This window comes from Morone saxatilis, unplaced genomic scaffold, assembly GCF_004916995.1.
Source record: "Morone saxatilis isolate NCDOM2014 unplaced genomic scaffold, NCSU_SB_2.0 Contig15, whole genome shotgun sequence".
Classification (NCBI taxonomy): domain Eukaryota; kingdom Metazoa; phylum Chordata; class Actinopteri; family Moronidae; genus Morone; species Morone saxatilis.
This window is the reverse complement of record NW_023339707.1, coordinates 11,600,753-11,628,100: the sequence shown is the minus strand read 5'-3', so window position 1 is coordinate 11,628,100 and position 27,348 is coordinate 11,600,753. Positions and strand designations below refer to the sequence as shown.

General features: G+C 40.0%; 4 protein-coding genes across 5 annotated transcripts in view; 2 read left to right on the top strand and 2 right to left on the bottom strand.

Moving 5' to 3' along the window:
- The window catches only part of ampd2b (adenosine monophosphate deaminase 2b), an 11,801-nt gene extending 6,123 nt beyond the window's left edge, over positions 1–5,678 (top strand). Inside the window, exons 7-18 of the mRNA XM_035655852.1 lie at positions 605–746; positions 895–984; positions 1,116–1,245; positions 1,347–1,541; positions 1,643–1,774; positions 1,883–2,046; positions 2,520–2,646; positions 2,745–2,908; positions 3,491–3,611; positions 3,727–3,900; positions 4,865–4,975; positions 5,101–5,678. Of these exons, the coding sequence (XP_035511745.1) occupies positions 605–746; positions 895–984; positions 1,116–1,245; positions 1,347–1,541; positions 1,643–1,774; positions 1,883–2,046; positions 2,520–2,646; positions 2,745–2,908; positions 3,491–3,611; positions 3,727–3,900; positions 4,865–4,975; positions 5,101–5,316 (1,766 nt within the window). The 3' untranslated portion in view covers positions 5,317–5,678. The remainder of the gene's footprint in view (positions 1–604; positions 747–894; positions 985–1,115; positions 1,246–1,346; positions 1,542–1,642; positions 1,775–1,882; positions 2,047–2,519; positions 2,647–2,744; positions 2,909–3,490; positions 3,612–3,726; positions 3,901–4,864; positions 4,976–5,100) is intronic.
- A 2,892-nt stretch (positions 5,679–8,570) lies between these two features.
- LOC118324836 (glutathione S-transferase Mu 3-like) lies at positions 8,571–13,550 on the top strand. 2 transcript variants are annotated; one of them, XM_035657313.1, is made up of 8 exons: positions 8,571–8,735; positions 10,393–10,468; positions 10,575–10,639; positions 10,739–10,820; positions 11,034–11,131; positions 11,221–11,316; positions 12,783–12,893; positions 13,029–13,171. In XM_035657313.1, exons 1-8 carry the CDS (start codon positions 8,700–8,702, stop codon positions 13,041–13,043), a joined length of 579 nt encoding a protein of 192 aa, XP_035513206.1. In that variant the 5' UTR covers positions 8,571–8,699; the 3' UTR covers positions 13,044–13,171. The 2 variants fall into 2 exon arrangements, with proteins under 2 accessions (XP_035513206.1, XP_035513205.1); XM_035657312.1 differs by having other exon boundaries at positions 8,573–8,735; positions 13,129–13,550.
- Positions 13,165–22,381, bottom strand: eps8l3b (EPS8-like 3b). Its single transcript, XM_035657311.1, has 20 exons — positions 22,210–22,381; positions 21,363–21,462; positions 20,984–21,099; positions 20,842–20,906; positions 20,596–20,754; positions 19,166–19,315; positions 18,918–19,003; positions 18,365–18,492; positions 18,042–18,166; positions 17,765–17,900; positions 17,552–17,628; positions 16,824–16,898; positions 16,592–16,737; positions 15,850–16,012; positions 15,372–15,412; positions 15,179–15,272; positions 14,613–14,717; positions 14,443–14,528; positions 14,213–14,345; positions 13,165–14,132 (listed from the first exon to the last, which is right to left on the bottom strand). The coding sequence occupies exons 2-20, from the start codon at positions 21,398–21,400 to the stop codon at positions 14,091–14,093; spliced, it is 1,965 nt and encodes a 654-aa protein (XP_035513204.1). The 5' UTR covers positions 21,401–21,462; positions 22,210–22,381; the 3' UTR covers positions 13,165–14,090.
- Positions 22,382–22,666: 285 nt separating this feature from the next.
- atp5pb (ATP synthase peripheral stalk-membrane subunit b) lies at positions 22,667–26,741 on the bottom strand. The gene is made up of 7 exons (XM_035657007.1): positions 26,599–26,741; positions 25,784–25,820; positions 25,506–25,651; positions 24,794–24,957; positions 24,449–24,574; positions 23,812–23,991; positions 22,667–22,926 (listed from the first exon to the last, which is right to left on the bottom strand). The coding sequence occupies exons 1-7, from the start codon at positions 26,624–26,626 to the stop codon at positions 22,849–22,851; spliced, it is 759 nt and encodes a 252-aa protein (XP_035512900.1). The 5' UTR covers positions 26,627–26,741; the 3' UTR covers positions 22,667–22,848.
- Between the last annotated feature and the right edge of the window lie 607 nt (positions 26,742–27,348).

Here is a 27,348-nt window from a genome sequence, read left to right as displayed (position 1 = left end):
AATCGTTGTGTTTTTGTTACATTAGAATGAGCCGTTTATATGTACAGACACCACAGGTTGCCTTCCATACTACCTAGTTTCTACTTTGCACTTGGAAGGGGAGGGTGAAGCGAGGGAGTTGCAATCTACACAATTACACCGCTAGATACCACCACTTACACACTGGTCCTTTAACAGAAAAAAAGGAAACTTCTGGATGTACGACAGAGGAGGAATCTGTTCTCCAACACAGACAGACAGACGTGCAATATATATCTTATGATTAGACATAGAACAACAATAAAATCCATAAATTAAAATAATAAACATATTAACAAATTATAAAAAAATATATATATATTACACACACTCTATTCCAGCTCAGCTCACTTAGAAAGAATTAGTAATCTTATGTTAATATGGGAGTGTCAGGTCCAGTGTCCTGTGCGTTACTCTCACATTAAGACATAACGAGGCACACCCACATGCATTTCACAATCCATCTGTCACACACCCCTGTACCGGCTGCCACAATGTACAGGCTGTTCAAATCAGACGTTAGCTGCATGTGCTTTCCCACCTCGTTCAAAGCCGTGACACAGTGCGACGTTCTGTCTCCTCTCAGATACCACAGTGCACCCACCTGTTTGTGAAACACACCCCTATGAGAACCAGGACCCTGCCAGCATGCCCCCTGACATGGGTTACGGCTGCAAGATGGTGGACGGTGTCATGCATGTGTACACAACGAGGAACGTTATGGAAAAGTGAGATGTGTATGATGAATCACTCGGTGCATGCATGCTTTATCTTGGTGTCCTCGATGTGGCAGGATGCTTGTCTGTTTTTAGACTTGGTTCACACATTTTGTTGGCAGCAGAGAGTTTCCTGCTTAAGTTCTGATGTTGCTAACAGGGGAACAGAGCTGGACCTGCCGTATCCAGACCTGCAGGAGTACATCGCTGATATGAACGTCATGATGGCACTCATTATTAACGGACCAGTGTAAGTTTTGCACACAGAACAGTGTGAATGTCGTGTATTCAAATTATTGCTCCTTTTTTAACCTTTTGAACCTTTGAAATACAAAAAAAAAAATTTACCAATCACTTTGTTTTTGTTTCCATTTGCCACAGAAAGTCCTTCTGCTACCGTCGTCTGCAGTATCTTAGCTCCAAGTTCCAGATGCACATCCTGCTGAATGAGATGAAAGAGCTGGCAGCGCAAAAGAAAGTCCCACATCGAGACTTTTACAATATCCGTAAGGTGAACTTGAGAGCGGTTTCTACTCAACCTAATCATACTCAACTGTTGTAATACAGGTTACCAGACTCTAATATGTAATTTTCCTATGTATTGTTTCACAGGTCGACACACACATTCACGCTTCGTCATGCATGAACCAGAAGCACCTTCTGCGTTTTATCAAAAGGGCCATGAAGAAGTATCCTAAGGAGATTGTGCATGTGGAAAGAGGCAAGGGTCAGACGCTCATGGAGGTGTTTGAGAGCATGAACCTGACAGCCTTTGACCTAAGTGTGGACACCCTGGACATGCACGCAGTGAGTAACGCCCATGAACTATAGTTAAAAATCTGAAATGTACCATGAGCTTTCTCTAATGAGAGATTGTTTGAATCACAGTGTTTCAACTCTTCTTGCAGGACCGTAACACCTTTCATCGCTTTGACAAGTTCAACGCCAAATACAATCCCATTGGCGAGTCCATCCTGAGAGAGATCTTCATCAAAACAGACAACCACATTGAGGGGAAATACTTTGGTCACATTATTAAGGTGAGATTAAAGGTCAGTTGCACCTTTAACACTGCCATTACCGCTGATGCCTGCTGAATGACTGTATGAGTCACTGGCGCCCTCTGCTGACTGTTTGTGTCTTCTCAGGAGGTGATGGCCGACCTGGAGGAGAGCAAGTACCAGAACGTGGAGCTCAGGCTGTCGGTCTACGGCCGCTCCAGAGATGAGTGGGACAAACTGGCCAAGTGGGCTGTCAAACATCGGGTCTATTCCAATAATGTGCGCTGGCTTGTGCAAGTGCCTCGACTCTTGTGAGTAATCCCCAGTGGTTGAAAGGATGAGACCACAAGTGACTGAAATACAACACTGAAGCACTATTTCTGCTTTATGCCACTTTATATTAAATATTGTACTCTTTACTCCACTACTTTTTTTTTGACAGCAATAGTTGGTTGTAACTTTTCAATATTACAAAGCATTTGATCAATTTAAAATATATTTAATGATTTTCTTAAAGATTAAACAGCATATAAAGTAGTTAAAATTAGCTCTACCACCACGAGCTACAAAATAAAATGCAATGTAAAAAGTAAATTATATTCTGTTTTTACTTAGATAAAATATGTGACTTCCTCAGTAAGGGCTACTCGAACTACCCTTACTGTCGTACAAACACACATCAATTGCTAAGCTTCTTTAAAACATCTGCAGCACACATGAGTAAAATGAGGGACATAAAGGAACAATAATCTCACAAGTGACTTCTTGTATTTTTCTCTCAAAGTGATGTCTACCACACGAAGAAACAGCTGTGCAACTTTCAAGAGATGCTGGAGAATATCTTCATGCCTCTGTTCGAGGTTACAGTCAACCCGGGCAGCCATCCAGAGCTGCACCTCTTCCTTCAACACGTACGAAGTCTTTGCTGTGAAGTCATGAATTGATGTCATTCACATGCAGCCAGACCTCACAGGGTTTCATTGGTCTCTGTTGTTGGTCCCTCACACAGGTTGTGGGTTTCGACAGTGTGGATGATGAGTCAAAACCAGAGCAACATATCTTCAACCTGGACAGTCCGCTGCCAGTCAACTGGACAGAAGAGGACAACCCGCCCTATTCCTACTACCTCTACTATATGTATGCAAACATGACTGTGCTGAATCACCTGCGCAGGTACGGAACTACATCTCTGTCCACGTGGCAACAGTCCCTGGTGTTATCAGTGTTTACAGCAAATACAGTTAACAAAATTATAGGAGAGGGGGAGATCATACTTCAGATTCCTCCCCAACAGTACTACAGTACAATTTTATTTTCAACATGTCCATTTTTCTTTCCTGCTACAGTTCATAATACATACAAAATACTTTGACAGAATTATTAGTGAATGAGAGAATGTAAGGCATGTAAATCGTTAATCGATTAACAGGGCAATTAAAAGACCTCTATTTCAACCTCATTTCAACAGTTTAAATGTTTTCACAAATTGTCCCCCCTCAATAAAACCAGAGTACAAAAACCTTCCTAACAGGGAGTTTACATGTCTGTGCATGCACTTCTGAACTTTCACATACACATTGGCTTTACACTATTATACTGAAAAGCCAGAAAATACCCTCTTCATTCATCCTTTGTCCTTCATCTGTCATCTGTTTTATATTTGAGACACTGTTGTATAAATAACACACCAAACAAAGCTGAAATTGAGTGTTATTGAAGTTTTCCTCCTCGTATTCTGCAACCTTTTCGTTCCAGGCAGCGGGGGTTTCCCACGCTTGTCCTACGTCCTCATTGTGGGGAGGCAGGGCCGATCCATCACCTGGTGTCAGGCTTCATGCTGTCAGAGAACATCTCCCACGGGCTGCTGCTTAGGAAGGTGCGACCTCAATATCACAATGAGCAGAGTTGATCAGTCCAAGAGTTTGAGGAAAATCAGGGCTGCAGTATCTGTATCTGTGCATTGCCTAACATTATGCTTTATGTTCCTCCAGGCTCCGGTGCTGCAGTATCTGTACTACTTGGCCCAGATAGGTATCGCCATGTCCCCTCTCAGCAATAACAGCCTGTTTCTCAGCTACCATCGTAACCCTCTGCCAGAGTACCTGTCCAGAGGCCTCATGGTGTCTCTGTCCACTGACGACCCTCTGCAGTTTCACTTCACCAAGGTCGGTGTACACAGCCAGTCAAACCTCTTTAATCCTCTAAACTAAGCAAAATGCTATAATAATGGTACCAAAGGATAGAAAGTTTGACTTTTTACTTTATTATAAATGGTTTAAATCTAATCAGAAATGCTCTACATTTGATCACTCTAGTTAGGCACTGCTGTATAATTGTACTGTAATCAATGTCACCACCGTCTACATGTTTTTAACGCTGAGCGTGGTGGCTTAATTAGCTGATTCCTTCTGCACACCTGTCTTCAATAAAGCATTAATTGGACACTTAATAGGTCCTTAAACACGAAGAAGACTGAATGTCAGGGACAGGGAGGAGGTAAGTTGTTATCACACTGAGGAATAACAGATTTTATTAGACAGACAAACAGCACTTTGAATTAATGTTATAATCCTCAATATATCATTATATCAACCCAGATTTTAATACTGTTTATTATCTAACTGCTTCTCTAAATGGTAGTTTTTATCGTATTGCAAGTTCTGCTTTTTTGATGATTCTAAGAGAAATTGTGTATACACAAGAAATTTACAGGAAATGATCCTTTCTGATTACATTGTTGATTGTCTGCTTAATAAACACAGTTTGTTGTGGTGCGTAGTAAATAAACACAAGTCCGTCTTCTGTTTTCTTACAGAGTAAACACTCAAGAGGTGTTTACTGCCTCAAGTGGTTGATACACATCATATTTGAGACTAATTCTGGTATCTCTAAAATGCACCGGCTGTCACCACCAGCATCTACAGGTGTTGCAGTTTTTCAACAAATGGTGTGGTAGACCTACAGTACTGCACGAAGACTGTTTGTTGCTGCTGTAAACGCCTGAAAACAGTTGCAATTCACATTTACACCTCTGCCATTGCTGTATTTCGTCATTTTAGTGTGTTGAATGAAAAACCTTCAACAAGCAGTTACAGCTTTAGTGTAATGTATCTTTTGTGTTGTGTGTAGGAGCCCTTGATGGAAGAGTACAGCATTGCTGCTCAGGTGTGGAAGCTGAGCTCCTGCGACATGTGTGAGCTGGCCAGAAACAGTGTGCTGATGAGCGGATTCTCTCACAGGGTATCAATTATCTTTATAGCACACTACACATTATCCAGTTTTACTGTCTACAACCATACCAGTCCCTCCTCAGTCTATTGTTCTGCACAGCATTTAATTTTACTCTGACTCCTGTTCTGGAGCAGGTGAAGAGCTCCTGGCTTGGACCAAACTACATCAAGGACGGGCAGGAGAGTAATGACATCAGGCGCACCAACGTTCCTGACATCCGCGTGGCGTACCGGTATGAGACCATGTGCGAGGAGTTGAATTTAATCACACAGGCCATCCGCACAGATGAGCTGGAGACCATTGAGGAGGAGGGGAGTCTGTGTATGGGAGCTGTGCAGGGAGAGAAGTGAACGTGCGGCACGACACAAATTCTCACTACATTCCCTGTGTTCACATCAGGACTTTGTACAGATTTGCATATCAACATATCACACCTGTGAAGAGAGAAAAGCTTTGTTACAAGAAGACTATAAGTACAGTATGAGAGGACCTACAATCTGTGTACCCAACGTGTTAGTGTCTTTGAGTCAGTCTGTGTTTAATTTGTCAGGGTGATTTCATGATGTCTCTTGATCTATTTATTTTAATTTGTATATCTTAATGGTTTGTGACAACAGTTTGTCTGTACAAAGTCTGTATTTCCTGTACCAAACATTGAATTATATTGACATTCAAGATGAAAGATCAAACCCATTAATAAAACCTATAAACCGGATTCCAACACTGACCGATTAAAGTAAGAAGACAATCAGGAAGTAAAGAGGCTCTAATACGTACAGGGCTGTTCCTATTGAGGGCACTGATGTTCTCGTTTACAGTTTCTGCCAATTTGGGGGTTTTAGTGACATTGAGGGATCGAAGGGTAGACATACATATTACACACTACAGTAAAAAATAATATTTTCTTTTAGCTGATTCCAGTATTTATAGACATATTTAAATTTGTCGACTAAGCCCAACAAAATGAACAAATGTGCCGTGTAGAGGAGGCTTTGAAACCACGTTTAGACCATCATTTGAAACAGTAGCACTTTATTTATAGGTAAGTAGATTACCTGAAAATAACTACAACCTGCTACTAACTAGAGAAACTAAAGAAAAAGCTATTTTATAAAAGTTCAGTTAGTTTCCAGGAGCTGTTTGCACCAGTGGTTCTCAAGCGTTTACTAAATGGAGATTTAAGCATCACTAAAATAAAATATATATATATATATATATATATATATATAATATATAATTATTATAGAGATTAGTTGATGCTAAATATTTACACAGACTAACCATCAGGTGTAACTTACTATCTGAACTAACTTGCAGAGCTAACATGCTTCCTGATAACATTGTAATCTGATATAAATACATGTATGTAACTAAAACCAAGTCATACCTATATTTATATAACGATTGGCAGGAGAGTTTAAAATATTAGTTAGTTATATTACAGCCTGTGATTCAACAGTTACCTCCTGTTTATTGGATGGTGTAACAGGTGTTTCCTACCTACACATTGTTCATTGCAGGTCTTAATGAGACATTTCTGAAGTTTTAATAGCGCAAAACTGACAAATTTGAAACTAAAGAATTGAGGAAAGGACTTTAGACACACACGTAGTATTGACGAATAGATGGTGTAATCTAATCCAGAGGAATGTCCTTGAAAGCATTGCTCCGATAACTTCCTTGGTGTTGAGACGAGTGGTGAGTGAGGCAGACTGTGACTGATGACCTCAGTGTTTCTAAAGCCCCGACTACTACGACCGAATCACAAACCTTTCCAGCAAACTTCGACGTGTTGACAAAACCTTTAAAGAACAAGTCAAGTTAGAAACACTGCATGAATTTATGGCTGTTTGGTTGATATTTTCTACTGTAATTACCCACAGGACGATACCTCATGCTGTGTAAGTGGCAAAAAGAAATCTCCATCTTCAGTATTCCTACTACTTGTTGGATATTAACAACATCCCCAACACAGCTGTTAAGTGTCATATTCTTGCTGTTTTTTTTACAGTATTTTTTTACAGTGATTAAGTTGCATGAAGGCACGTCAATATTTGTTTCCGGTGTGCAGTAATGCTACTCAGTTGTAACATCTTATATTATAATAACTCTCATTTTGTGACATTGTTTCTACTGACAGTCTGAACTGTAACTCTGATACTATCTGTCCTTTACGCGTAGATATTTAAAGTACATTTCTGAGTCATAGTACAGTGACTGATGCATGATCTGTTTCTTCACTTTTCACTCCTTGCACAAGTTCAACCGGTGCCAAATTCATGAATAAACACATTTTCTTAGAGAAGTGAAAGTTGACTACCTTGACAAACCCTTTTCAAACTCCTGCCTTCAGTTTGGGTCCTGGTGTTATCTGTGGGGCTACTTGTTGTTACAAAAGCAATCTGTGTCCCTCTTAGAGATTTAAATGTGCTGTTTGTGAACTATTATTTAATGACATTTGTGTCTAAGAATAATAAATGTTGTTCACACTGGAGTGCTCGACTTGCTGTAGTTTATACGTCCCAGAAAGGAAATAATTGTCTTCTAAAAGGTTACAAAAGATCAAAAACACTGACATTTATAGAAATCAGGTCTGTTTTAGTGTCAGCAGCTGATCATCAGTGTGTGTTCTGGGTGGATATTTCTGTGAGCGAGTGAGGAAAAGAAGTGAAACAAAGAGTGCATTGTGTGGTCCATATTCAGCTCGCCAATGTGGGTCAAAGTAAGCAGGAAGTTCAACACAAAACTCAGGCCGATTACAAATCTCCATCACTTCTAAATTAAAGAACTGGCTGCTAAGAATAAATTCACAGCTCACACACGTTGTATAGCAAACGTTATATTATGACTGTATGTTTTCTGTAGGGATTTAATGTGTCGGCGAGCTCTGAAACAAGAACAGTGGATTAGATGCTGAGTGAAATAAATAAGATAAGATGATAAGTCATTTGTCAAGTGAAAATATGCATCGTCGGTCACAACTTGCATGCATTTTTGTAATTATATCAATTTAAATTACATTTTTACTTAGAGTAAATTCTCCCCACTTCAGGTTCAACTGCATTTTTGAATAACTTCTAGCCCTGTAGTGAAAATAGCCCTTATTTGTGGTACTCAAACAATCCTAACTCAAGGGCCACTTACCAGTTTTAAGCTTTCAGCTGTGTCACTCTTGAAAAGGTGCCATAGACAAGATTATGTAAGCTACAGCCTATAATACTCCACCATTGGACCTTGAGTTAGTTTTAGTGCAAATATTGTCATAAACCCTCCTCTTTTATATGCCAGTGACTCCCCAGCTTTATGTGAAAGGTGATTTAAAGATAATCCCTGCATTACTTCTGGTGGTGCAGTTATACTGTGGCTTTCATCGTGGTTTCTTTGTGTCATGGAAAAGTCTATACTTGAACGACTCCATATCTGTTTGGATAAAAACAGGATTTCCATACACAATATATGGTGTCAGTTACCCACATTTCTCATATCAGGTGCATATGAATAATAGCTTTCCAGCAGATCAGTGTATTCATGTTCACATAGCACATGAATGTTACATAAGTCCAAACAAAAGAACCGGTTCAGAGAGTGTGTGACCGCCCGGTTCACCCCGCCCACCAGCTCCGTCTGCCTGCCCACCTCACCTCTCTCCCTCTCCGGCAAGCGTTTCACAGACTGCCGCTGCTCAAGTCTCGGTCACAGTCATCCACATTTTGGTACCCGAAAGTGATTCAAAATGACAATGAAACTGGCTTACTGGGATATTCGCGGGGTGAGTTCAGCCGCCTTCTTTGTTTGTAAAGTAACAGCCGGCGGGTTAACGGCTGCCGTTTACCTCCACCGGAGCTCGAGTTAACACAGGCTGTCAAACTCTTTGTATCTACCAAGTTACTGACATTTAATAGTTAACTGCGCAACGTTTTTGTGTTTTATAATCATATAACGTTAGTAGTTAATTACGTGTTGACAGAGCCTCTCTCGGTAAAACGTTATTTAACGGTTAATACCCACGGTGCACGTGCTCCAACCGTTATCAGTAACGTTAGCAACGAGCACCACGTTCGAATCGAACGTTAGTGTTTTCTGCAGCTAACGTTAGCTTAGAGGTTAGCTTAGTTATTTATTCAGCGAGACGCGTTAATTATCACAGTGTGAGCTGCTGTCTGTATGCGCAGCGTTACCAGTGCAATTACATGGCTCTAAAGTTAGTTAGGTGGGACATTTACTTTAAAAACAGGAGCTCTGAGTTGGCGTAGACATTAATTAACTTAATTAACATAACATTAACATTAACAATTGTAAGTTAAGTTAGCAGGAAGTCGGTAGAGAGTCAGAGCACCGGCGGCTGACAGGCTTCACCCTGCAGGCACTTGTGTACAAGGTTTAATGTTGTTTACGGTGTGTGCTCCGTTTTCTAAAGAGCCTACTTCTGACGGTGTAAGTTAGTTATTACTTGCCATGTTGTTGTTCAAACGATACTTCAATAAAGGGGTACAAGGCCAAATCGATTAAAGTTTAACTATAAGCCTGCAGGTAAGGCAGCCTGCACCTAACAATATACTATAATAATAATAACAGACTTGTTACTTTAGGTTGCTCTTGGTGGGTTTTAGTGTTTTATCATCTTTTATTTTTATATTGTTTTATTCTGAACTGTTTTACCTTCTTGCACATATTTGCTATTGCCTTATATATTTTATTTCATTGCCATTTTATTGGTGTAATGTGCCTTTTTATTACTATTTCAGTGTCTTCTATTTGCTATCGATGTGCCGTACAGCATTTTAGTCAACGTGCTATATAGTGAAACTTGAATTGATTTAAAAATATTTCAGGATAGACTATACTTGACGAATCAGCTGCTGTTAAAAATGTCAAAATAATGTGATAATGTGAACTCCCCTCACCAGCACTTAAAAGAGCACGTTTTATTTGACCGACATAAAGTCCCACGGTTAAAATCGGATTAAACCAGGCAAACTTGACATTTGAGAAGCTTTGTTCAGTGTTTTGTGCTTTAACTTGATGAATCACTGACATGAAATGGTAGAAACAGGTGTGACCAGTGATTAAGGTTCAGTTCCCTTTAGTGTAGCAGAGCCTTTCCAGTGAGTCTACATGTACAATAGCAGTAACCCTCACTCTGTTTGAGCTGAATGGCTCTGAACCTTAATTAGTATCATTGGGGTAACACCTGGGTTTACCCTACTGTTTCATGTCCAAATTGCTGCCGTAAAATTAAATTAAAATTGATCTGTTCATATGTTAGTTGTTTTTTTTTTACGATACATCCAATAATAATGACACGAATTATGTGAAATTGCAACAAAATTGTGAATGCATGCCATCTGCAGACATTCATGTGTAAACGTCATAAACAAATCTGAAATATCAGCCTCTCACGTCTCATTTTTCGGACACTTCTGCAGCTCGCCCAGCCTGCCCGCCTGCTGCTTGAGTACACCGGCAGCAAGTATGAGGACAAGTTTTACGTCTGTGGGGAAGGTAACTTACCTGTTCAACTAACAACAAACACCTGTTACAATTTAAACCACAAGTGTCTGTACAAAATACCCACTTAATCGTCTGACTCACATTTTTCTCACATTAGCTCCAAACTATGACAAGAGCTGCTGGTTTGATGAAAAACCCAAACTTGGAATGGACTTTCCCAATGTAAGTGAGTTTAACTTGTGAATATTAAGTGTAAAGCAGGCGAACATTAACTAATAAGAGTATTAGTTATTGTTGATTGTGATTAACATCTCACCGTAGCTGCCCTACCTGGAGGATGGAGACAGGAAGATAGTGCAGAGCAATGCGATCATGAGATACATTGCTCGTAAGCACAATTTGTGTAAGTATTGTGTGTTTATTCCACATATTAATATTTTGTTCAAAAGGGTTTTTCATCTCCTTTTTCCTTCATTTAAACCTTTCAAAATAAAATCTTAAAAAAGTTTCAAATACAGTTCATTTTCATGTAGTTATATTCATATATTCCAGGTTTTAGGTGTAGTATCTCAGTGTGCATGCTTTGAGTGTCCCAGTAAATCTGATCTGATCACAGGCGGAGAGACGGAGGATGAGAAGGTCCGTGTGGACATCATGGAGAACCAGGCGATGGACTTCAGAAATGGCTTTGTGAGGCTGTGCTACACTGACTTTGTAAGTACTACATTAAAAGTTTGACAGTGAACGTGTCGTTTTACACCTTTTCATCTCCACTAACGCCATCATCACCCGTCTGATATCAGGACAAGATGAAGCCGGGGTACCTTGAGGCGCTGCCAGGCACACTGAAGCAGTTCTCAAATTTCTTGGGAGACAGGAAGTGGTTTGCTGGTGACAAGGTGTGTTATCCCTTCAACATGGGAGGCTTTTTTAAAATTAAAACATTTTTAAAGCTGCATCACACGCATCAAGCTGAAAACCACATAGATTTCACACATTATGGAGTTGATACCTTATGGTGAACATAGACAATTGCCTGTTTAGCCTTCACATTTGGAGCTTGAGAAATATAACTTGGTCTTGAGTTGCTAGATATTCCCGTGTTCACTGTTTAGTGACTCATTTTGTGTGTCTGCCACAGTGCAGTGCAGTGTAGTGTACAGTAGATTTATATGAGCCTTTTTGGCTGAAAACAGCTGCCTGCTGTTCCTGGGAACTCTGTTGATTCAAACTGATGAGATGAGACCAAGTGTGAACCTACCGTGACGTCACCCATTGGACTGTGTTGTATAGGGTTGGCCAATTGGACAAATATATTGGCGATCGGCTGAGTCCGTCTCCAGTTTTATTTGGCTGATCTTTGTTGTTTTTATTTTGCAAATTTTACGGTCTGCCTCCAAGGAATGAGAGCTGCTGCACGGAGTACACATACTGAGCCAAAAAAGAGTGAGAGTTAGATGTGAAAAACAGCTGTAGAACCAGCTGTTTTTCACATCTAACTGCAATGAATGAAAAGTTTATTTCAACTTGTCTGACAACAGGGAATACAGTAACAAGGTCATTTACAGAGGCTCCAAACAAAACTCTCTGGAAAGATGAGGACACAGCAGGGACGGGCTGTGACAGGAGAGGCATGAAGCGGTAGAGAAGCGAGGGAGGCCGGGGGCATCAGAGAGAGCAGCGACAGCGCGTAGAGACAGAATATTTTCACATCTAACACAGTGAGACAGTTAGACACCAGAGTTGGTGATTGTTGGAACAGTGCAAAGACTAATAAAGTTGGTTTGGTGAGTTTTATTTTGTTTCTGTCGAGTTTGAATGAAAGGTGTTTTAAGATTCCTTAACAAGGTCTTTGGTATAAGGAGTACAGTCTGCACCTGCTCTACTTGAAAAGTGTCCTGAGATAACTCGTCGTTTTACAAAATACAATAGAATTAAATATATGAGAGAAACTTGAATTTAGAAGGTGTACAGTTTTATTTTCCTATTTAATGACGAAAATATGTTTTTCTTTTCCTTTCTTGACTATTTTGTTGTTTAAAGTTATTAAAAATGTGAACACTAGTGGTGTACCATTTTGAAGCCTCGAGTTTGGCTTTATGGCCGTCGCCATGTAGGTTTTTGCTACCAGCAGTGGTGACGTACACAAGTTGGGCTGCAATCTCTGGCTGCACCTTTTTTATTTATTTTTTATTTTTTTTTCTTGTCCATAGCGGCAAACAATGGCAGCCTGCCTGGTCACACACGTTCTTGTATTACAGATGCATGCAACTCATTTTACTGAATTAACTATTGATGCAGCTTTAAAGTCTAGTTTATTTTGCTTTGAACATGTGTAGTAATGTACCTTTTCTCTTTCCAACAGATCACTTTTGTAGACTTCATTATGTACGAGCTGTTGGATCAACACAGGATGTTTCATCCTACATGCCTGGATGACTTCAAGAATCTCAAAGATCTTTTAGACCGGTTTGAGGTGAGAATAAGATAAGATATTCCTTTAATATCTTTATTTAAGAATGAGATGGCACGTCCCACACTGACAGTTAGTCAAATAGAAAGTCCTGCACCTCTTTTTGTCTTCCTGTGTGTCTACGTGTGATGTCCACAGGTGAATAGAGTTTAACTGGAGTTGCTTCTGCTGCTGCTCTTGCCCTGTTAATAGTATAATGCAACCTACAATGGTTTGGTACAATTACTTCTCATCATAGGCTCTGGAGAAGATTGCTGCCTACATGAAGTCTGACAAATTCATGAAGACTCCTGTCAACAACAAGATGGCCAAGTGGGGAAACAAGAAAGAGTAAAAGATGATGCATTTACACCTTACAGAAACAATGGAAAGAACCAAGTTCCCAAGTGCAACTCAATAATGTAAATTCAGGACTAGAGAAAGGTTGTCCTGTACTTTGTCTTTTTATATCCTGTTAACTAGTTTAAGGTCCTTGAATCACATGTATCACAACATTTAGTCAGGTTAAAACCACTTTAGTTGAATTGTGCAAAAAGAAAAATCCAAGTCTACTGATATTATAAAGATGAGTAGAAACTTTAATTTGAATTAAAGCACTTAATGTCTTTATTACAACTGAAAGAGATTTGATTTGACAGATTAAAGTAAATCTTTTACTGACTTTGTTTCTTCCAGTTTATGACTCAATTTCAGCATCACTTTCTGTACAATACACAACATTTAAGAATCAATTAAAAGAAAATGGAATACGTGGTATAAGTTAATGAAGCAAAATAAACAGGTTTATACAGTGCATCTAATAATGGTTAACTGCAGTTTTTAAATCAATCCAACTGTAGTGTAGTTACATATTTTTTGGTTTAATCACATTTGGGAAGACTATACACAATTTACTTAAAATAACTAGAAGTATATAAGTGAAATAAACTAGTAAAGATTAGATGGAGTAAATAGATTCTTTCTTGTCCTTTCAGGGAAATTTGTTGAGTAACTTCCAACTATTGCTGCTGGTGATAAATTATCTAACAGACATTTCATTCACTAAAAGTTCTTGGTCTTAAATAATAGAAATGCTGAAAGCAGCCACCCACATAAGATAATTTATGAGATTAAAGATTTAATTGGACGCTAATGATTCCAGATTTCGATCTGTGAATGCAGTCAGGAGAAAAGGAAGTGAAGGAGCAGTGAAGCAGGTCGTTAGTAACGGCTGTTGTACATGCTTGATGGTTCACTGGCGAGCTGTAGGAGACAGGATAAAACATTACTGATGTGCTGCAGTTAGAGGTGTGTGTGTGCATATCACATGACATGTTACTTACTGCAATGGCTGACTTAATGGCCTGAAGCTGGAAGAAGACCTTCCCTCCTTCTTCTGGACACACAGTCCTTATCTCATTCTTGGACATCCCCAGAAGCAGCTGACCAGTCAGCACCCCGAGGCTGTTCACAGTGCTGCACATAAAAAGGTACAAAACACACAATATCGGACTTCATCATGCAGTTCAAACATCTTATAGTTCCCAGTCCCTCTGTGGATTATTGCACTCACATTCTGGAGAAACCTTTGTACTCCAGCCAGGCTTTGACCTCTGCAGATGTGGAGGTCATGTCCAAGGTCACTGGACCACGAGTGTCCTGTGGTGAGGGAGAGCAAAGGGAATTAAATCTGTAATCTGTGAAGTGGTTACCCGGCTGTGAGCTGTGTGTCAGTGGGCTCACCGGTAGATCGTCCATGTTCATCTGCTCCAGAACGTTCTGAGGAACATTGCCTTCCTCCTTGCGGTTGTTGCGAACAAGCCACCATTGTTTGGATTTCTGAACCACCTGTGTAAAAAAAAAAAAAACAGAATCAAACATCTCAAGCACCTGAATGTTACTACTGACAGCAAATACATTTAAATAGAAACGAGGCTAGATACAGAATAGTGTATCAGTGCAATATGTGAAGACTTAAACAGGTATTTACTGGACTTTGCTGCTTTCTAGTGCTAGATTTTTGTTCGCCTTTATTTTTCACTGAAATGCAACTCTCATCAGCTGTTAACACAATGGACAACAAAGATTAACCCTAAAAAAGTACCATTAGTAAACAGCCAGTGATTAGTTCTAATAGTAACAATTATATTGACAACAAAAAAAGTTTTTGGTCTCTATTTTCTATTTATTTGCAATCAAACCAGGATTTTAAACAAAAGTCAACTGGATTTATGGATAATTGGTAACCATCATATGACACAGATTTAAATCCAACTCCAGCGGTTATTGTAGCATCTTTGTCATCTCACCTGAACCACGTCACCCTTCATAATGCTCAGCTCCTGGCTGTTCCTGGCCATGAAATCGTAAATGACCCTCATGTACAGGGGAGGTTCACTGGGGCTGAAACAGCAGCAGACACACACATTGTGATTCACATGACCAGTTTTCACAACAAATGTGATCATAAAGCCACATTTACTGCAGTGTAACAATGCTTACTATATTGGTGGTGGTGAACTCCATGGACCGTTGGTCATAGGCTGTAAAAAGGCATAAAATGCAACATGAGACTACAGACTTGTGATAATGGCTTCACTGGCGCTTTGAAAACTTACATATCAAAGATGGTGACTGCCAGATGGTTGCAATAATTCCACTTGTGATAGCCATTAAAAAAATAGGTAGTCCATTTCAGTGGAGTTGATTATGTAACTTAAGCCACTGCCAACTTCTCAAGCAGAGTGTCTGGATACCTTATTTAACACTCAGCTAATGAATAACAGTTACTGAGCTTCTGAAAACAACAGGACTTAATCACCAGCACTGTAATGTATCATATGGGAAAACTCATTTAGCGATGGCTGGATGTGTAGTCGTGCCAGGTGCCTAATATATCTGCTAGAGCACCGTTACCACAGTCCCAAACATAATGTGAAACCAGAGATAAAGGTGGGTAATTGTGTCAGTATGGGTCTACCTCTTCGGGATGGTGTTGGCCAGGTGGGATGCGCTGGCTGTTGCTCCTGCTCATTGGACCGTTCTGATAAGGGATCGGGGAAGGCCTGTGTGAGGGTGGAGGCGGCTGCCAGCCATCGTAGAACTCTGGGATGTACGATGGGACATCTTCCGGCCATCTAGACCTGTGAGGTGACAGGAGGGCAGAAATAGTGTTAAGTAAGTAGTAGTAAGTAAAACCAAAAAGGAACCAGCTAATGCTTGAAGGGACCTCTTCATTCAAACAAAGGTTACGCAACAAACAATAAAAACACAGACGTCAGCCGAGTTTATGAGCCGAAGTTAAAGAAATAGTTCAACCTTCTGTATGGTTGATGTGGCACTGGACAACAAGTGTCCTACTGGAAAAATGTTTACAACCTGGCAGCCCTAAAGTTGTTCTTACTAATGCTGATAATAAAGCATCAGTAAATTATTAATGAATCCATTAAATTATTATACATCCTTCACAGTAATTCTCAAGTGGAGTTTAACATCTTAAAACTGAAATTAGCAGTAGTTCCAAATAAACACACTCCTGTTTATCATTTCTTCTATTGCACATAAATTACCTCTGACCTACATTTACATATCAGCAAACACACACACACACACACTATTCCCCAAGTTAGGGCGTGCCAGGGCAGGTATAAGTGCACTTACAATCAGAGGGCTATATATGAGACGTAACAAGAATTGTGTGAAGGTGATAAACGTTGCATTACCTGGGGAGGTTCCAGCTGTCTCCCAGAGACCTCCACAGGTTGTCCTCCTCCGGGTCGACAACCTGACTGAGCAGCCGCAGGGCCGCCACTGTCAGCAGGGGGGAGATGACAGTGGGAGGGAGGTCTGCAGGATACTGAGGCACAATCTGTGGGAAAATGGGGGAAGTAAGTATCAACTGTTCACATTTAAGTGTAGAAAAATATGAGACAAAATGAGTTTAGAAGAGCTCACCATGGCCAAATTACCGAAGAAGATGTGGACAAAGTCAGGAGCAGTGGGGCCGTTCAGTGACCCGTCCAGCTGGCCCTGAAATATAAAGAGTCTGTCAGTCACACCTCACTGCTTCCTGCTGCAATCATACGGTCCACTCAACACATTAGAGCAGTGGTTCCCAACCACTTTTCTATCACTGAAGAAAGTGACGGCCTCTGACTAAGTGACATATTTTATGGATATTTAATATTATACTCAGTGTGTAATGGTGTGTAATGGCACAGAACAACTGATGAACTGTACAATGAACACAATAACTGCAAGAGGGTTGTGTAAAACGAGCAATTTGGATTCATTTTGAGCAGATTATTTCCTGTTAAAATTAATCAGAGATTCATAAACTAGAAGAAACTTTTCTATACCATTATCTGCCTGAATTGTGTTATTTTCTAACAATCATATATATTTAATAGGCTTCTTTTTTTCAGACAAATTCAGTGTTTTGTTCTCCCTGACACTTTAGATCTTAAATAATAAAATAATAATCTAAACTTTAAAAATAACAATTGCATTTATAGATATAGCTCTACTCTGTGTATTTATTAAAATCAAGAAGGCCCCGCGTCCCCCTTGTGAAGCTTTGGTGACCCCCAGGTTGGGAACCACTGCATTTGAGCGTTCACCCAAACCACTCTGGTCAACCTGTTTCCTGTGGAGACATTTAAAGATGTGAAATAAGTATTCACCAGCAGATTGAATCCATATTTGATTTTCTGAAGACAGGATACATATTCCTCCCATGGTGGCAGACTGATGGCTGGGGCTGCAAGAGAAAACACTTATCAGACACAAACATCTGTGCTATGAGTGTATCTGCCCCTATAGGAGGTCTCTCCTCTAGTAATTACTTCCTTTATCACATGTGTCTGTGAAAAGATAAAGTGAAAGAAGATTACTACCATTTTCCTTTGACTTTTTCTTCTTAGATGCATTTTTCTTTTTCCTCTGGTCTCCTTTCAGTGAAGGTGCATTCATTGCAGTTGACATTTTGCCCATAAAGATCTCCAAATCATTTAGAACATGATTAAAAATGTCCTGAGAACACAAGCATGAAACAAAGCATAGATTAGACATTCTGTGGCCTGTAGGAGCTTTTTATCTACGAGCATGTTTTCCTTGACATGAGAAAGATGATCTACCTATAACTTCTGTAAACGGTTAGACTGCAGTACTGACCGTGTTCCTCTCTGTGTCTGCTGGCACAGGTGACATAGGGACCTCTGGGCTGATCTGTAATTCACGAACGTCGGGAAGATGCATCACTGGTTCTTGTGGGGTGTAGCGTGTAGGGGCGAAATTCTCTATACAGCAACAAAATGAATTGTTTGGAGACAAATATCAATATAACTTCATTTCAGGAGAATATTTATACAGTATAAAACTGGTGTATGGAGTTTATGGCTGAACCTGTCTTAAAAAATGTCAGTTGTACAAAAGCACAATTGTTCACCATTAAAGATTTCTTTCATATGCTTAAAGTAGATCAGATCAAGCTGTACCTGGTTCTCTCCACTGTTGGAGCGGATGTTCTGGTGGCGGTGGGGTCCTCTCTCGCTGCACAGGATGAAATCCAGGCTGCCGGAAACTTCCCAGAGCTTGTTGCCCGATGATATTTTCAAGATTACTCCTGGGAACATTAAGGACGGGCAGCAGTCAGCCTATTTTACTGTTCCAATTTCTTTATTTGTCCTAACTGTGCTTTCTCTTAATGTGATTTAGTCTCTTTTAAGACCAGGAGTGTCTAAACTTTCCCCTTGGAGGGCCAAAACTGAAACTTCATGGTGGGCTGCGAACCAAAAGCAAACACCTATTGTAATGTATTGTATTGTATTGTGTTTTTAAGATGCAGGGATCCCAAGTTCACTTGACTGACTTCCTGCGCATAGTTACCCCCTGCCCAACATGCTCAGATAATGAAAAAACATTAAGAAAAAAGAGCTGATATATTTAAATATATATATATATATTGTTATGTTTTCGTTGGAAGGCCAAATCAAACCTAATGGCAGGCCAACTTCGACCAGCCCTGGTTTAAACTGTGCTCATGTGTACCTGATGTCAGTCGGCTCTCTCCGTGGTTCCACAACAGCGCCTCCTTTTTGGACGGCCTTATCCAGGTCACTCTTGATGAGCTCCGCCTGGAAAAACAGACCCGCTTTAAAATCCAACTCCTACACGACACCAGGAATGTTATGAAATAGAGATAATGGTCTCAGAGAACAGCCTTGATGTCTGACTAACACGTCCTCCCTCCTCTGGAGGCTTTCAGCAGGTCAAAGGTCTGGTTGAATGTGACTCACCCCTGTCTCCTCACACTGGAACATGAAGACTTGGGGATTGTGTTTGTTGCGTTCCTGCACTGTTACTGTCAGAAGAGAGTTGTAGGCGCAGCTATCCAGCACAGCTTTGGTTGTCAGGATGCAAGCCAATGGTAGCAACTCCAGCTCTGCCTTTAGAGTCAGATTGAACAGGACAGGTTTATGAGAGAGAATACAGTTAACTTTCAATATTGGTCAGTATTTACACACTGCTTTCTGACAAGGTTGTGTCCATTGTTCTTCTGATTCTTTTTTCTTTTTTCTAGTTCTCATTCTTATTATCTATTATTTCTCAATGTCAGACACTGGATGCCTGTCTCTGTCTTCACTTATCTGACTGAGTGTACATCAGGATAATGATAGAAATAAGTGCAGGACTTTATCGTTCTTTCCCTAACAAGATCTGATATGTTGTATTTTTATTTGAATGTTGTCAATTAACCAAAAACAAATACTTTTAGATTCACTTCATACTAATTGAAACATGGAAAGTAAATGCAAAAATACCACCAGATGTTAATAATGGAATTTTTTAAATAATAATTACATAATAATTAAAATAATTATAATATAAAATCTGTGTTTTATTTACTGTGAGGTAAAATATGCTATTTAATAATGTAGAATTCGTAATTATTTTTAACAATCTGAGCATAGCTGGAAGAGTGACACTATGCACAGGAAGTCAGTCAATTAAGGGAACTTGTTGTTACAATGTCTCATTTTAACATTAGAGTATAATAGGTGTTTGATTTCTGGCCTGTGACTAACCTGCTTAAAATTAAGTAAATCTTAGTTTTTATCAGCTTCTTTTATCAACTGTAGCACTTAAACTCATGAGAGATGTTTTTTTTTTATATTTGTCCCTGTATCTACATACTAAATCTAACTTTATTTTTGTAAGCATTTTGCAAATAAACCATCAGAACATTCCTTTAAGACTTTGCAAGATAATAAACAGCTATGTTAAATTGTAGTTAAAACAGTTTTGGTTGTGTCATTTTGCTTAATGCTTCATTCACATTTCATCCTTTTGTGTAATTTTGGTTTAAAGCTACTTTTCTTGATTTTGGCTCGCCCCAGTTTAATTATGTTTTAGTCTATAGTCTGCTTCCAACTCTTTGGCAACAGTTTCCTGTCACAACGAGACAATCCTGTGCATAAAGCCAGGTTCATCCAACACATTTGGGGTGAATTTGAACATAAACCCTGAGCCTTATCACCCGAAATCACTGCCCTGACCTCTCTAACACTCTGGTGGCTGAATGGGAGCAAATCTCTGCAGTCAGGTCCCAAAATAAGAGTCACGTCTCCCCATTAGAGTGGAGGCTGTTACAGCAGCATATTGCCTGTGAGGAATGCTATGCTGTCCACATACTTTTGGCCATGTGCTGTACTTGTTTAGTACCGACCTTCGTCTCAATGTCACTGAGCAGGAGATGTCCTCCCTGAACCTCCATGATCATCTCCTGCGACCACAGACGACCTTTGGCATCCAGCCTCTTGAGTTTAGCCACGCAGCTGTCCACTGTCTTCAGCTCCTGGCCGTCCAGCTCACAGGTGAACAGGTGCTGTGGAGTCAATGTACAGGATCATGGATGAGGAGAGCTGAAAAGGTTGTACTGTCAGTAGCTGGGGCAGATTTCATACTTATTTACCTCCACTCTGACGTGAAAGTTGTCAGATTGTCTGTTCAGCGTCTCAGAGTACTCCTTTCTCTGCACTGGTGGAAAGAACATTCATGTTAAAAGAAATGTCTCACCAAAGTTAAATTAGATGAGTTTTAATAAGTGAACATACTGTATATTGACTTTCCACTAGGTCTGGACATGTTGTTTCTCTGCAGTGGAGACCCCCTGAGGTCATCTTGTTGGACAGCCCATCTCGGCTGAGGGAGGTCCTCCTTCGAGAAACCCCTGAAGCATAATAAAAGGTAACTTATCAGACAGGAGTGGGGGCACAATCATAGGGCTGTGGCCAGCCTTACAACCTGATCGTCACCAGTGACTAAAAGATAAGCCATCCACAGTTCACAACAGCTGCACAGTTACCACAACACAGCAGTGTTTTATCATGGTGGGAAGAGCGTTGTAAAGTTCTAAAAGTTAGTGCTCAAAAGCTTAATCGAATTAATACCAGTGATCGGTGAACCTGAAAGTGAAATTAAACTTTTACTGACCTTGGGGAGTAAGAGAAAGGTCCGCTGTTTCCATACATTTTCAAACTACAACGTTGGGCTGTTTTGGAGTTAAAACTTCAGATTGGCAAGAATCACTAACCTGTAAGAAAAGATATTTCTCATGCTGACAAATGACAACAGCCGCAGCCCAAATTACAGTTTCATATTAAACCAGGATAGGTGGTTGCGTAGAGACACTCTTCACATGAAGGTACAAAGGATTTGTTTACCTAGTTGGTATGTTTACAGCTTAAAGTGAGACTGTAGCTTTTGAAATAACATATTCTGCTTTTTACAAATGAAATGTTGAATTCCAAAGCAATAAAATACACCGTATCCCAGTTCAACACACAGTTTAACACACTCAACGGTTTTACTGCTACAATCTGGTTGGCTATGTAAGGGTGGTTGTTAGAAAACTTAACACAGATTGTTTGAAATGTTATAGTATATGTTATTGCCCTGTGTCACTTGGGGCCTCAGTGGCCAAAGTTAGTTTTTCTTTAAAATTAAAATTGAAATGAAAATGATGCAATAATAAAGCAGTAAAAGGGAAATGTGCTGTCAGTTACACAACCTGTTATAAACCCAGTTAAGATTAACCAAGTTTCCATAATTATTAATCTGTGTAATGAAGACTTTACGCTGATCTACCATTTAGGCTGATACAAGATTCAGTTTGATGTATTAAGACGTTAAAGACACAAATTCAACAAACACTTCGGCAATTCAGCAACATGTAACACATCATAAATACACAAATCAACTGTCACAGTTTCTGGATTAAATGTAGGACGTCAAATGAGTTTACTCTTAATCACATTTACATAATTCATTCAGTTATTACCAGTCAGCGTCAGCTCTGCTCCGGTGTCATTGTTCCCTTCTACCAAGACCGCTCACAGCAAATAGCACCTGTTCCTCTCACAGCTTACAGAGAAAATTTCTTTGACTTCCTGCTTGAAGGCACCAGGATCAAAGTGCGAGGACGGTAATGACGGATGAGGAGGGTTGGACCGCTTTGTCATCTGAGGCTATTTGAGGTATGATGGAAGGAAGGCAGCAAATCTGTGGCCCATTATGAGGGCAAAGGTTTAGAAATGCTTCACAGTATCTCCTTCAGAGATCAAAGGTCTTAAGTGCCCCAGAAAATGCTCTTATGCAATTACCAAGTTTAAGCGTAATCTATTGCAGCTATAAAACTGACGGTAAGTACGTTCCAAATACACCTAACATCATTGAGGAAATACACAAAGAGAGAAATAAACAAACATTGCTTGAGGTGGAAAAACACAAGTAGCCAGTTTAAGATGAATAAGAGAACCATTTATTTTACCATCCGACGTGTAAATACTGTACACACCCATAATATTGACAGAGACCATCTTTAAAGAGGAAATTGTTTATTCTGTAAAGAAAAAGTGAATGTCTCGTCTTGGGACAATGAGTTGGGGGTTAGAGAAGTCTTCTCTGAAGACTCGACAGTTTAGGCTCTAGCTTGAGCCTGGCTGGCCTTCGCCAGGACCTTCAGGTCTGTGATGCACTTGGCGATGCTCTCTTTCTCCTGAAAAACACACAAAAACACAGATATGAAGCCCTGAAGTGTCGCCTCGTTGAGGTGTGTACAAGACAATACAGCAGCAAGGGCCTGAAGGTCGGGAAGGAAAGCCCAATAACTTTCTCACAATAAAGATAAATATAACATCAATATATTTTTATGGAGATAATATTTGAAATATGGGATCGTCTGATATTGGAGGACTAAACGTCTGACATCGTTCACATTTAACACCTATTACATGCTCATAACGTCAGATTTATTTTGAATGGAGAGAATATTGGCGAAACACCGGCTCCTACAAAAACGTGTTGCATTATGGGTTATTTGTAGCCTTAATGTTTAAATCCTGTACTGTGCTTGTTATTGTTTACTCAATGTGTCGTCCCAGTCAACGTGTGTGTGTATGTGTGAAATCACCCAATTAATTCTTAAAGTACGGCTAAAAGGTCACAATGACCTTTGACTCAAAAGTGTCACTGATTCAGAGTTCGACCAACTGGGAAATATGGTCACAATCTCAAGGACATTACGGTGTCACAGTGAAGTTGACCTTTGACCTCTGGGATAAAAAGGGTCATCACTTCATTATTGAAACCCATTAAAACATCTGTGTGAAATAATGACTGAATGGATTCTTGAGTTATGAACAAAAACATGTTTGTCATGGTCATTTTGAGGTCACAGTGACCTTTGACCTTTGAGTCAAAAGTGTCACCAATTCACCAGCCAACCATTTTTTTTTTTTTAAATATGGTGTTTTGAGGTCACAGTGACCTTTGACCACCAAAATCTACATCAGTTCAATCTTGAGTTCAAGCTGACATTCGTGCAAATCTGAAGTAACTCTCTCGAGGCGTTACTGAGAGGTCGTGCTTGCAAGAAACTGACCTGCTGAGGAGTGATGCTGCTGACGACACTCTTCTCCACCCAGCTGACCAAGTGCTCCTGCTCCATCCGGCGGTGGAGGTTCTGCAGGGCGATCTGGTAGTCCAAGCGCCTCTTCACCTCAGTGTTCACCATGTGTAGCCTCTCTCTGTAGTTGGTCTCCAGCAGCATGGCCACATTGTTCTGAGAGAGAAAGAAGAGTCCATGAAACCACTGTAGAAATATCTGGTCTACACTGCTCTAGCTGTTGGCAGTAAGCAGGTTAAATTCCCTCTTATATACTTGTTCTGTCTAGAATATGACAATATATGCAGCCAGGGATATATGTACTTTTAACAGACTGCAAATATCTGAACAGTGGAAGTAAATGTATCACTGCAGTTCAGCTGACTGGTGCGTTGTATAGATCAGCTCTTACAGCTCCACACATTCATGGGATGGAAAGTTTCTTCGGCTACTCTGTGACGTTGTCGCAGTTTGTACGTGTTGCCAGTAGAGGTCAATAAATGTCAAAGTTTACAAAATGATGCCTCTTAAACTCATGTTGGGCAACTACCAGCCGTCAATATGGCCTGTTGTGTAAATATGAAGCAGTACGTTGTGAACAGTGACAATAATTGAGAATAAAAATGGTGCTTACCCTCTTAGCGTCGAAGAGCATTGATCTTCCCTCTACTCTCCACTGTTCCTTCTTCTCGTCCTCAATAGCCTGAGTCAACACTGATACGGCCTGGTCCTTCACCTCCTGAGCCTTGGCCATTTTTTCCTGCAAACACACACAGCAGTATCACAGAGGTGCTCACAGAGGTTGTGCACAAAAAGACGACCAATTATATTTGACTGATCAAAGATATCACAAATCATTTGTCGATTACTTTAGCCACCACAAGAGGAATAAGCATCCACACACTCCAATCTCAAACTACCTTATTATTAGCCAGAAAAAAAAAGATAAAAACACAAATCAATATGGTTGCCAGCTTACCTCGTTCAGTTTGTCAGCAAAAGCTGCAACACTTGGACCAAATTTCTTGACACCCACGACGATGATGGTGCCTATTGAAGCGGCAGCAAAGGTCTCATGGTTGATGACGTAGAGTTCCTTGGAAAGCAGGTAGACAAGGAGGCCAGTGCCCAGCATGTAGGGTCCTAGTGAGAAAAAGAAAAATTTACTAATCTTTAAAATCGTCAATGAAGCGATGTTCGTACACCAGCTAATTTAAGAATATATAACACATGAAATTAAGTGAAAAAACATCAACAATGACACCTAAGGTACGGGTAACGTTTTTCAGAGAGACACAGTCAACATATGTAGCATGGGGTCAAGTTGCATTCATTTTTTAATGTTTAAATTTGAAATTAGGACTTTTATTTGCCACTGTTTTATCAAATGAATTACATTGCACTATATATTATATTCTCCTGTTAATCTGTTAGTCTTTATTTTATATCATCTCTTAGTCTGATTCACGTAAAGCACTTTGAATTGTTTGGTTTTTCAAAGGTCTACTCAGATAATATCTTGAGCTAAAGAGAACGAATGGTACCATTTTTAGGGTAGCAATTAAAATTGGAATTCATTATTTCACTTGCGTGAAGGGATACAGAGATACTCAAATGATCAGCGGTGCACTTAAGATCTTTTCATGACAACTTAAATAACCAAAAGTTGAGTCTGCATTCTGGTTACTGACCTGTGACTCCAGTTTTGGGGTACAGGAGCTGGAAAAGCTCCTCTGGGAAGAGTCCATGACGGACTTTGCCTCCCTTCTCTGGCAGAGGGGGCACTGGGGCCAGACTCTGGGACGTTGTGTGCAGGGAGCGAGACGCCTGGACCAGACTGTGGGAGACAACATTATTAAAAGCTCTGACAGGGACAGCCCTCATAGGATTTATATTCCTTATTGCTACAATGCATCACTGTGTTACTAACAAATAAATAAAAATAAAACAACTGCTAAAAGACACATACCCAGCTCCAAGGGGGCCACTGCCTTTCAGGGCGCTGGCTGCAAACAGAACAAACAATGACATGAATTCAGGGCTGCACTTAAAGCTTGTTTTCATTCATTCAAGTGTATTCTGTTACTTATGATAATCAGCACGTCTTTAAAAACAGCATGAACAAACGCAGACCATTATAACCTTTCTGGAGACTGTAGTATTGGTGTAACTCACACACTGGCAATGAAGTGTGTGTAAGTTTACTAAATAATTACTAAAGGTCATCAAAACCCTGTTAAAGGATGAGGCCACTTCAGTAACAGCACATCGACTGAACGTCCAGCAGCATTTAGAGGCTTTAAATGAGAAACTTGTGAAAGCATTGAAGTGGAAACACACATTTGGTGGACTTGCATTGTGAATCCAGTGAAGTTTGTCCTCAATAGAGACGTAAAGAAGATAAAACCGACCAATGCCAGCTGTCAAAAAGGTGACATTTGCAGTCGTGTGGAGCTAACGAGAGCTAACGTAGCTTTGGTTAGCTCCCGTTAGCTGCAACAAACTGTTGTGGTCTCTGCTGGAAACACAGAAAGGACCACACACGTATTCACATTATCAATAACCGTGGACACACATATAACCCAATGAACCAGCTACAGTTTCAGCGTCTATTAGTTACACTAGCCACCTCCTGTTAGCATTAGCACGTCCCATTGAACGTGCGGCCTTCACTTTACCCTTCAGCTTCACATTCAACTCTTTCTGTTTCTGCTCTCTCACACTTTGACTATGCAACAGAGCGAGTTTGTATTAATCGTCTTAAACAACAACACTGGTGCGTACCTGAGACAATGACGAGTCTGGACAGCATGTTTGAAGGATGAAGTGCTGAGTTCGTTGCTTACAGCGGGCACCCTTGTTTCGGCCTCTTCGTGCCCTTCTGCAAAGAGCCACAGGGACGGCGGAGACACGAGATATCCTCCTGAAGTATCGCGAGAGTAGAGCCGCTGTCCTCAGAGTCGTTACATGAAGCGACCACTAGATGGCGCTGTGTGTGAAGATAAAATGTGTCACTGCCCCGACGTTGCTATGGTTTCATTTAGGTAATTAAGGTATAATTGAGGAGTTATACATGATGATAAGATCCAGTGTTTTGGGTTAGTTCGTCTTGAAAAAGCTCCTGATTTACTGTTTGCAATGTGTACTGTAGCTACTGTTAATTTTATTTTATACTGTTAATTTTATATATTATATACATACATAATACTTTATATCTTATCTTATATCTCTATTTTTGGATTCTGTTTCTTAAGTCAGGGTTTTTAATTTATTTTAATGTAGTTTAATGTATTGTTTGTAGTTTGTTATGCTACTGAGGGATGCTTGAGATTATCCCTCGGGGATAAATTAAAGTATCCATCTATCTATCTATCTTCTATTCTATCTATCTTCATCTATCTATCTATCATACCTATCTATCTATCTTCTATTCTATCTATCTATCTCAATCTATCTTACTATCTTATCTGGATTTTTAATACAAAAGTGACAGCAAGTAAATATGAAGTCAGTCTGTTTTAATTGGCAAAATCC